At 30.4% G+C, this 11,261-nt stretch overlaps 1 protein-coding gene across 1 annotated transcript; it reads right to left on the bottom strand.

Annotated features, from left to right (window-relative positions):
* Positions 1-290: 290 nt before the first annotated feature.
* LOC131045009 (probable LRR receptor-like serine/threonine-protein kinase At1g67720) lies at positions 291-3,998 on the bottom strand. The gene is made up of 13 exons (XM_057978506.2): positions 3,716-3,998; positions 3,552-3,570; positions 2,863-3,012; positions 2,696-2,768; positions 2,497-2,564; positions 2,314-2,385; positions 2,120-2,188; positions 1,907-1,980; positions 1,389-1,712; positions 1,116-1,184; positions 847-1,033; positions 634-742; positions 291-551 (listed from the first exon to the last, which is right to left on the bottom strand). The coding sequence occupies exons 1-13, from the start codon at positions 3,996-3,998 to the stop codon at positions 291-293; spliced, it is 1,758 nt and encodes a 585-aa protein (XP_057834489.2).
* Between the last annotated feature and the right edge of the window lie 7,263 nt (positions 3,999-11,261).

Raw genomic sequence — 11,261 nt, 5'->3', positions numbered from 1 at the left:
TAATCTAACCATAAATACTCTATTGAAATTTGTACGTTTTATTAAATATAAATAATTGAATTTAAAAAAAAAATAAAAATTATAACATTTTCTTTTTAAAACAAATGATGAACATGGGAAGAAATTAAGTTAAAATAAGCCATACTATTCAAATTCGATTATGTGTGGAATTGTCCATAAACAATTCCCAAGAATTTGTTCTATAATACTTATTAGAACAAAAAGTTTGTAAAAGAATACACTGTTACGGGACAGCTTTACACAGCTAAAGGAGCTCCACAATTTTATGGCTACCTAAGTTGGGGCATTTCAAGTGCATTTGACGATGCAGTCAAAGCATATCCGGATTCACTGCTATCATCCAATATAAGTGCTTTAGCTTCTGCTAGTTCTCTTACAACAGTATTCATTGTGGGTCGATTTATTGGTCTTAATTCCACACAAGTGTATGCAATCTCTGCAACTTTCCATGCAGATTCTAAACTATATCGGCCACCAAGCGAAGAATCCATTAGGTCTGTTAGTCTTCCGCGTGAAAGCAATTCTTTTGCCTGTAAATAACTTCTGTAAGATGAGAATTACATATTACAATCTAAGGGAAAAAAGAAATAGCTTATATACTAAATGAGTTACCGTTTCAACTATTTCCTCTTTAGGAGGTACTCCAGAAATAATCTCCAACAAAACTACACCAAAACTATAGACATCACTCTTTTCATTTAACGATGATGTTCCAAAATATCTGCATCAAGTTCCAAATTTAATGTACAGTCATCAATTTGATGAATGTTAAGATGGTTGGTTGATTAAAAAAATTATATAATGGTGAAGTATGAAAATACATACTCAGGATCAAGGTAGCCAAAGGTGCCCTTGACATTAGTTGTTATGTAACTTTGGTTGTTGTCTAACAACTTCGATAGACCAAAGTCATATATCTTGGCGAACATTCTTTTATCCAAAAGAATATTACTGCACTTAATATCTCTGTGTATGTTTGGAGGACTACAACCCTCATGCAAGTATAGCAAACCTGCAAAACATTTAACACTTGTAAGGGTAATTTTACATAATATAACCTTGAAAGGTTTACACCAATTGCTTAAACAAATTACCCTCTGCTGCTTGAAAAACAATGTCGACCCTGGTTTGCCAATTAAGCGGTTTCTCTAGTCTGGCTGGGCCTGTAAATATAATAATAAGTACTTTAGCTAAATTTTAATTGCATTAAACGTCATTCACAATAATATAGAATAAACAATACCGTGTAAATGATCCATCAACGTTCCATATTCCATAAATTCGTATACTAAGGCCACTATAGGTTGTCTACAGTACACAATAAAATTTACAAGATTCTTATGGTATATGCTTGAAAGGAGAGTTACCTGGAGCCAAGAAGACAAGCACCAGAATGTAAGTAGGGAATTTGGGCTGAAATAGAAGTAGAGGATGAATAAAATTGTTGTATTTGATGAAAAACTCCGTATTCGGTAAGAAAGGAAAAACTTCATTTCGGAATTCTTGCTTTCCTTGAAATGAGTCCGTTGAAAGCATCTTCACTGCAACATCATTCCCTGAAAGTCTACCATAAAGCACAGATCCGAACCCTCCCTTACCAATGAAGGTAGAATAGCTATTTGTAGCTGCTTTAATATCTTCTTCAGTATATTCAACCGCCAGTTTTTGAAACTCATTTGGATCATCTTTGTCTGTTTCAAAAGAGATAATAAAGGATCAAATTATTGTTTACTGCGTTTAAATAAACAATTTTCAAGTCACAAAAGTCCTCAAAGTACCTGTATATTGAGGTTGTACAATAGAACTTTCTTTGGTGAGAACTTTTCGATCAGATTTGTGTCTCCATAGACGAAACCCAACTATGATAACAATTTAAAAACTGAACAGCCAACAGCAAGTCCTATAATCCATCTTCCTTTGCTGTTCTTTTTGTCTGAAGTTTTATTTTGAGGATGAACTCTACACAACACAGTGAACAAATTAAGATACAAAGGAGAAAGAAAACATTATGTGCAAAATCTTTTTTCATCTATTTCAGATGTTGAGCAATAATAATGCCGTTTCAAAGGGACAAATACATGAGAGAATGTCCTCTTACCGAAGGTTTAATCCAGGCTTAATTAAACCAGCTGGCACAGCTTCATTTAAATTATTGTTCTCCAAAAATCTATACATTATAAAAGGTACTGGTTAATAACAAACCTAGTTAAGTACACATTACCTTTCACTAAAGTGTCAATACATAAATAAAATGGTTATAAGAAAAGATAAAGAAGTCAAGAGTACGCATACAGCTCATTTAACATGGGAAGCTTCTCTAATGAACTCGGAATGTCTCCAGTCAGTTGATTATTTTGCAGTTGCCTTCGACATGCCAAGGAAATTAAATATCAATAAAGACAAACTATCTTTCTCATTCATTTATGTATATAAGAAAAAGTCTTTTTATAGAAGATTGTTGAGGATCTGTCTTACAATGTTGTAAGGTTCTTCAATGTACTAAGCTCTGTAATAGGGCCTGATAGATTATTGTTTCCTAACAGCTAAAACAAATAAACATAAAGTGATTAGTCATCTATTAAACTGTGTACAGAGCGACATCTATAGATTGCGAAATAGAATATATGATTATTTTTTTAAATTATATTCAATACTGTTTTGTTGGATATCGTACCAATTGAGTTAATGCTGTCAAGTTGGCTATGCTTGCAGGGATGTCGCCGGTGATACCCATGTTTGTTAAATTCCTGAATTGAATGAAATTATGTGGGTTAACAGCCTTTTGCACTGAAATGACACTTAATATATTAATTTATACTATTTTGAAGGAAAGAACTTTACACAATAATCACTCGTGGGGAAGATTCCTTATTGCAGATAACACCGGTTAATGGAAAACCGACGGGCAAGCACGGATCTCCTGCTGTCCAATCATCTGGAACGTTCGATATAGTTTCTATTTTCCTAATAGCAAGAACTATGTCACACATCCTAAAACATTAGGAATACATTATAAAACAATACAGTAATATATTATTTCCCTTTCATTAAAAAATAATTGGGCATGTCATGTGAGAAAAATAACAAGGGTACAAAATTGCAAGGAAGAACAATTACACATAACATTTAGATTTACATAGAAAAAATCTGGTCAAAATATACCAGTAAAAAACCACGGGTAAATTGTCTTTCATATTGATTTTGAGAAATTACAAAGTTACAACAATCTTAAAAACTGTACATGAAAACATGACTTTGAATAGCCTAACACAATCAAGTGGCATACTGCTAATTGAAGACAACTTACTAAATATAATAAGTATGACTCACACAACTACATGTAAAATACATGTCAAAATTACTATTTATAGAAACTTTCCTAACAAAACTTGCTAGCTAAGACGGCCATGATGATGCAACCACTGCTAGCTAAGAAGGCCATGATGACTCAACCAGTGCTAGATGGGAATCCAAGATGCCTCAACTATTATAAGCTAAGAACCCAATTTGAACTTCACATTCCAACATACCAATGATGCAACGGACTGACTATAAATAGTGAGCACAAATATGTATTCACAATGCAAATATAGAAAATTGATAAGCAATTCTACTAAAAACTAACGAAGAAGTTATTAAACAAAGATAAATTAAGCTAATGTTCTTAATGAAACTGACGGAGAAACAAACTTACCGTCTCTGACATCTGTCCTATTGTTGATGTTTACCGTTTGATATAGTTTAGCTGCATTTATGAATGGGCCAACGTCAGATCCTTGTAGCGGACTCAATCTAATGTCGGGAGTATCCATTGCGCTAAAATTTATCATGGAATGTAAGCCTCGGCAATATAGATATGAAGGAAAATTTAGCTCCGCTACTTCATGATTGCCAATGAATACTTGGGACGTGCGGTTCCGTGGAAGTCGTCTCTTTGATGATGTTGCAGAAGTAAAGAGCAAAATAATAAGTGCCATCGTTAAGGACAGTACCAAGCTCATCTGAAATGACCAGGTCTTCCCCTACATGTGATTGAAGATGAACGATGCCTTGGAGATCGAGTTGCAGTGGAAAGCATATCTCTGTTTTTTAATTAAAGCAACTTTTTGAGTTTTATTCATTGTTACTACTGCAATCTTCGCAGTGAAGAAAACTTTGTTTAACTTTGTTTTTTATTTTATATATTTTTGGAAACCAGCAGTTTCCAAATAGCTATGATAAGCTTAGTTTTTTAGCTTTAGTTTTTGACTTTATTCTCAATAATACATGTTTTCCAATATCTAGATGTATCTAAGACCTCTATATGATGAGACAGTTGTAATTAATTCTCTACCAGTTAGTCTGATCCTCTTGTAATGTTTTCAATTAATAGAACAATTTATTTGTGTTCCAATTTTATATTTCATTCAATTGGTATCAGAGCACGTTTGAGAATGTATTTTGATTCAAGAAAGATCGTGGGAGGTTGAAGATTCTGAAGAACTAGTCAGAGCACTGAAGAAATTACTAAATCCAGCAATCCACAGAAAGCCGCCAAAAGAGATGGACAAAGATTACAAACCATTTTCGTGATATTTTTCCATTAGAAAGCCACCCATGTTTAAAGGGTGAAGTTTTATTGAAGTCAACAACTTTCAATGAAGAAGCCACCTCCTCAATAAGGTGAAGTCAACCCTCGAAAGAGGAGATTGTAATCTAGCAAAAACTATAAGTTTAAAACCACCTCCAAAAAGGTGAAACCCTTCATTTATAAGATTGTTGAAGGAGAAAAAGACAACTATCACAAATCATTAAAAATATTGATTTGTAGGAAGATGATCATGGATCTTGTAAATGGCGAAGAATTAGTAAAAGCCACCAACATGAAGTTGTGTGAGGAAGCCCAATCATGGTCTTTCAAGAGGACATAATATTGTTTTTTCAAAAAAAGGAGAGAATCCTTCTACGAGAGGAGAGAAGATCTCAAGCAATATGAAATCATGTGAGAAAGTCAAATCCAAGTCTTAGAAAAGGCTTGAAGGAGTTAAAAGTCAAGAATTTGCAGTCTAAATAGAGATCGCCTCATGATGGAAAGTGGTAGGAGTTGAGCCCGTTGAAGCCAGATGAAAATATAATTGCTTTTTGTGTTAAATCGATTAGTGGTTGAAATTAAGGGGGAGATTATTAGAAATCATTTAGGACTCACCTCCATTTATCATTCAGGGGGAGATTGAAGATAAACAATGCCTTGGAGATCAAGTTGCAGTGGAAAGCATGTCTCTGCTTTTTTAATAAAGCAACTTTTTTAGTTTTATTCATTGTTACCACTGTTATCTTCACAGTGAAGAAAACTTTGTTTAACTTTTTTTTTTGTTTTATATTTTTTTATAAACGGAGTTAGGGTTTTTGGGAAATGCCTATCTAGGCAAATAAATCGTACTTTTGCATAAAGGAGGTGTTAAAATTTGGAGTTAGTATTTAATGGGAAATGTCTATCCAGATAGATAAACCGTACTTTTGCATAAAGGAGGTGCTATAATTTTGTTAAGTCTGCCTCTGGTAACTTTCACATTTTAAATTGTTGGATAGACGATGTTGGGTTTTTGCATGTCCATGGACGAGATTATTGCTTCCTACTTGTTGATCTCAATCATCACCTTGTCGATTCTTCTAATTAACGAGATTGTAAACTTAAAAATAAAGTGAATTTTAGAATATTTTACAGGTGAAATTAGTGATTTAATAGAGTTTTGCAATAATGATATTAAGATATTAGTATTTAGTCATATGTTATGTATAATAATGTATTAGTGAAATTCAAGCATGTTATGTCAATTTTCAATTAATTATGAGTCTACTTGAAGGAATGACTTAATATAGCTATCACTTGTATTCAAATGAGGTGTAATGGTTATGTCAATAGTAAAATGTACTTTGAATAATATATTGGAGGGTACAAATCTCAAATGTAAAACGTCAATTACAAATGACAAGGGGTAATTTTTGGAACACATGAAATGTTTCTCATGCTCTTATATCATGGTCTAAGATAATTTCTATCATATATTTTTAATATGCAATTAGGATTGGGTCCTCTATATTTTTTCACTTTTTTTTGTATTCTTGTTAGCATATCAACAAAACACTAAGATGTTCTATCCACGTTTGATGCATACTTGGTAATGCATTTCAAAACAAGTGTTCATGAGATGACAAGATGGAAATTTAAGTTGTCAGATCCATATCAAAATCTAATATTGGTTGTGTATGTTTAACCATTTGTTATTTGTTGCATATTCTTCTTACAATTGCCACATGATAAGGTAGAGATAATTTATTCTTTCCATGGAGCTTTGTATTGATATTGTAGTTTTTTCTCCTTCTTCTATAAGCATGCTTCCTCTTTGCATTTTGTATACCTTTAGACACGATTAATGTTTATTTGTTTATTTGTTGCAGATCTAACCACTTTGTGTCTAATGCATTTAATATGAAGAATATAGTAGGTGACCTTATTTGGTTGATTATGTTTTTTAGTTTAACATAAAAGTTGTTTCAATATGGTCTTGTACCTCTCATGGAAGATCTAAGGTGCACAATTTTCGTAGCTAACTATGTGTTGAGAAGATTTTTACATGTGCACAAAGGTTTTCAATAGTGGTTGTTATGTTTCTTTTTTGCATTTTCCTTCATAAAAATAATTGCAAGCCCTTGCCTTTAGTTGCATGAAAATGAAAGGTTCGGTGACAAAATAGGAACAAAAATGTGAGACAAAATATCTTCATGGAAATAGATATCTAATTTAAGGTGAATGGGCATCTAGTTTGATTTAAGCAATCAAACTTAAAATGATAATCAATTAAAAATAATAACAATTTTTGTTTCCATTTTAAAATGTTGTAGAAAATTAACTATTTCCAATATGAATGCATATCTTTTTCATTTAATTCATATTTAAATATGCTCTAATTGATCAACAACTAATATTTAATATTTAAATTTAATTGACGAATAAATTTTAAAATAAATAATTTATATAATAAAATTAAAAATAATAGTTTAAATATGATAATTTTATATTACATTTTAATATTATTCTTATATTTTTCTTGTAATATTATAATATTATTATTAATATTTATCTTATTCTTATATTATCTAATTAATATTATATTAATATGTTTAATTATGTTTTTACATTGTCATAATAGTAATGTATTATTAATTATATATTATTATATGAAACACCTAAATTGATGCTTGAATAATTTCCAATTGTTAAAAATAATATAAACTTCTCCATAATAAATGATTTCTAAAAAGTTATAAGGTTCTTGTTCATAAATAAAATGAGCAAAAAAGAATAATTTTATAAATTGTATATCATAATTTTAAATATAAAAATACATTATTCATCATAAAAACTTAGCAAAAATATATTAAAAAAATTGACATTTGAAGTAAAATTTAAATTAATTTGATAAAAAAATTGAAAGTACAATAAAATTTTAATTAATAAAAAATATTGTATCCTATTTATTTATTAAATTTTTAAAATTAAAAATAAAAGATATAATTAATATTCTTTTATAAATTTTAATAAGATAGAAATATAATTTTAATTAAAAAACATCATCTTGAATTATAATTTTTTTCTCTAATTTTATATATTTCCTTAAATACTAAAAATTAATCTTTCTAAAAAATTATATATTAACATATTTAGTTTTGTATCCAAATTTCATCTTGCCTTAACATTTAATCATTTTGACAAAAAAAATAAATAATAATTTCTATGAATTTAAGGAAGCATTAACACTTCTAGTCTTAAAATAATCAAAACTAGCAATTGCAGCTTGGTGTGCAATGGGTATGCCAAAAAGGTGTGGAAGAGCAATTAGATAATATTTGGTCTATTAATTGTATTTTTGCAACACATGAGTTCAATTGGTAGGCCATTTAGAAAATGATAGTGTTTGTGCAAAAAAACTAACAATTACCTTTCACATTATTAGTAGTGAAGCCCTTTTCTTTGTGGCACCATGCTTGATGCAGTGGTGATGTCATCCTATGTGTCGACGTGCTTGTCATGACACCTTGTGTGCATATTGGTGTGTAATGCATAGTGTGAATGTCACTTACAATGAAAAAAATTGTTCATCCAATGTTGGTTCAATTAATATCTTGTGAGAAAGTTTGCGGCATTATATTATGAAATAAGTGATAGAGAGAGGCGGCAAAGAGATGTTTTTGTAATACAAAATGTCATGGTTAAGCATTATCTTTTTCCACTTCCTTATTCAAAGTTTGTTGTGGGAGATTTGATTTAAGATATTTATAAAGTGGAATACATTGGATAGATAATCTGGTAGAAAGTTTGATGTTTCTTTCCCACTTAATTTTCCTTGTGCAGGGTGCCAATTAATTCTTTTATCTAATTTTTAGATTCTAAAGACCTATAAGTGCAAATTCAAATTCTTTATGTCTTTCTCATAATAAGAAAAGAAATTGTTTAGCATCATATCGCTAGTCTCAAACTCTTTACTATACCTCATCTTTCCCAAAAGTGTCACCTCCTTGCCTTCTTCCTTACCCTCCTGAATTAAATTCTTACCCATGCTCATCACAATAAAAGACACCATTAATTTAAGTAGAGATCAGATGTGAAAATAGAAAATCAAGCCATAAGAAATCTGTAGATTGTCTCAAAGATCAAATTATATATGATGAAATATGAAAATAAAAAATCAAACCATAAGAAATATTTAAGTTTTTAAAGGATTATCTCAAAGACCAAATTATATATGATGTGGCACTAATTACTTATTAAAGCCTACTGCTATAAGTTCTAAATAATGAATTTAAACAATAATAAGCTCCCATTTTGGTGCAGGTAGGTGGCAAAATTTGTCGAATCTGGCCTTACACATATGCCAATTGCATTTGCTTGAACATTTCTGAAAGCTTCTTCAACAAATCTATTTTGTTCATATCCTGCAACCATTGCAGTCCATGAAACCACCTTTTCGTGAGGCATTTTGTCAAACACTTCACTTGCCTTGTATATGCATCTACATTTTGTATACATGTCCACCGGAGCATTTCCAGCCATAATATCTAACCACAATCCCCCTTCCATTATGTTGTTATGGATATCCATACCCTGGTCCAAAGCTCCGATTTTGGCACAGGCAGGGAGGATGCCGGCAAAGATTTTGGAGTTGGTTTTGTATCTGCCAATTGCACTTGCTTAAAAGTTTCTAAAACCTTATCAACAAATCCGTTTTGTCCATATTCTTGAATCATTGAATTCCATTTGACAACATCTCTTTGAGGAATTCCATGCGTTACCTATGCTTCCACACTTAAGCTTATATGTCTACCAAGGCAATCGCACTTGTACCGTCTAATAAAAATCCCCCTTCCCTTATGCTTTGATGGATGTCCATACCCTGTTCCAAAGCTCCCAATTTGGCACAGGCAGGGAGGATGCTGGAAAAGGTTGTGGAATTCTGATTTACACTTCCCAATTGAATTTGATTAAAAATTTGTAAAGCTTTATCAAAATATCCATTTTGTGTGTATCCTGCAGTGATTGCAGTCCATAAGATGGCATGTCCCTTTCATATAAAGAACTATCACATTCCGTTTTGTTTCTTGGATGACACGTCACTGCAGAAAACAGGTCTTCCACTTACTTTTACAAGGCTTTCGAGTTTCTTCCATGCCATTTCACACAAAAACCGCACCACTGAAACTTTTACAATCGACGGTTCAAAACATTTGAACCGTCTTGTATTGATATTACTGTTAATGCTAAAAATTAGCCAGTCCTTTTCATATAAAGGATGTGCCTTCGGTGTAAAAAAATCAAATATATAACAAAACTATTAATCTTGAATTGATGGAGTGTTTGGTGTTAGAAGATTTGGAGGTGTAAGATTTGGATTATCAGCCATAAGTTATCTGATTGAAGTTTAAAATTAAAAATAATTAATCTACAAATTATAATTCATATTAGAAATCCTAGTTAGTAATTAAAAACTTAAAATAATAGAAAAAAAGAAAACAAAAAAGAAAGAAAAATTTAAATTACCTACCCTTGATCGAATTAGGGATGGATTTTACTACTAATTTTCAAAGTCACTATCAGTGAAAATAACACATGATGGATCTATTTTTTATTTTTATGGTCTTAGGAAATGGATATCGGATATTGGATTCGATTTTGGATCCAACACCCTATATCTGTTTGTTGACATATGCTCTTGTTTTTTAAATATCGATAGTTTTATATGTTAACATATATATTAGTATATATTAATATATAACTATATATTAATATATTAAAAATATATATATATATTATTATGTTATAATATACTAATATATATGAATATAAATTATTTTTTTCAATCTCAGTCACATAATAGATATAATATTTGGAAACAGATCAGATATTTGATCCTCAATCTGATATTTGTTCCACTAAGGTGTTTGACATGGCTACATGTATTGTCACCTAAAACAACTAAAAAGTCAACATGAATTTAGGCATTTTTGGGCTAATGAAAAGCAAATTCTTTTTTGAATCGCCACTTTATGGCCCCCCCATGATCCTGCACATATGTAGTTACTAATAATGATTCTAACGTCCTTAATAACATCTGTAGACACCTAAAAATGTCTCTTTAATTCTACACTAATTATTCATCTATTTAATTAAGTAATTCTTTAATTATTTGATTAAATTGACTATTTCTTTTAATCATCGCCCTTCAACGTTTCTAATTATTCTATTTCTATTCTCAAATCATTTTAATCAGTTAACCATATCTTAATTGTTAATTAAATATCAATTATTTAATTAATTATGATCTTTTCCTTAGTTAAATAATATTTATTATTTAATTAATTCAATTTCCTATGTTTAAATAATTTCAATTAAATTATTTAAATTAATTAATTAAATTCCTCCAAATCCCCCAAATTATAATTCCAATTAATTTCATCTCATTTCTCCCAAATTCTAATTTCATATCATTTCATCTAATTTCAAATCATCAAATTCACATTTCACCAAACCTGAATTTTAGTTAATTTCATTTGCATTTTAGCATTCGAATCACCAAATTCAAATCCAAATTGAAAATGAAAATGAAAATCAATTTCAAATTCCTACAGCACATGCTAAAATCAGAACTGATTGATCAAATCAGTTGTCTAATCAGTTAACTCATCAATCATCCCTTTTAACTCAC

This window comes from Cryptomeria japonica, chromosome 1 (genome assembly GCF_030272615.1).
Source record: "Cryptomeria japonica chromosome 1, Sugi_1.0, whole genome shotgun sequence".
Lineage (NCBI taxonomy): Eukaryota > Viridiplantae > Streptophyta > Pinopsida > Cupressales > Cupressaceae > Cryptomeria > Cryptomeria japonica.
The sequence above is the reverse complement of the archived record's forward strand: the minus strand, read 5'-3'. Positions and strand labels throughout refer to the sequence as shown.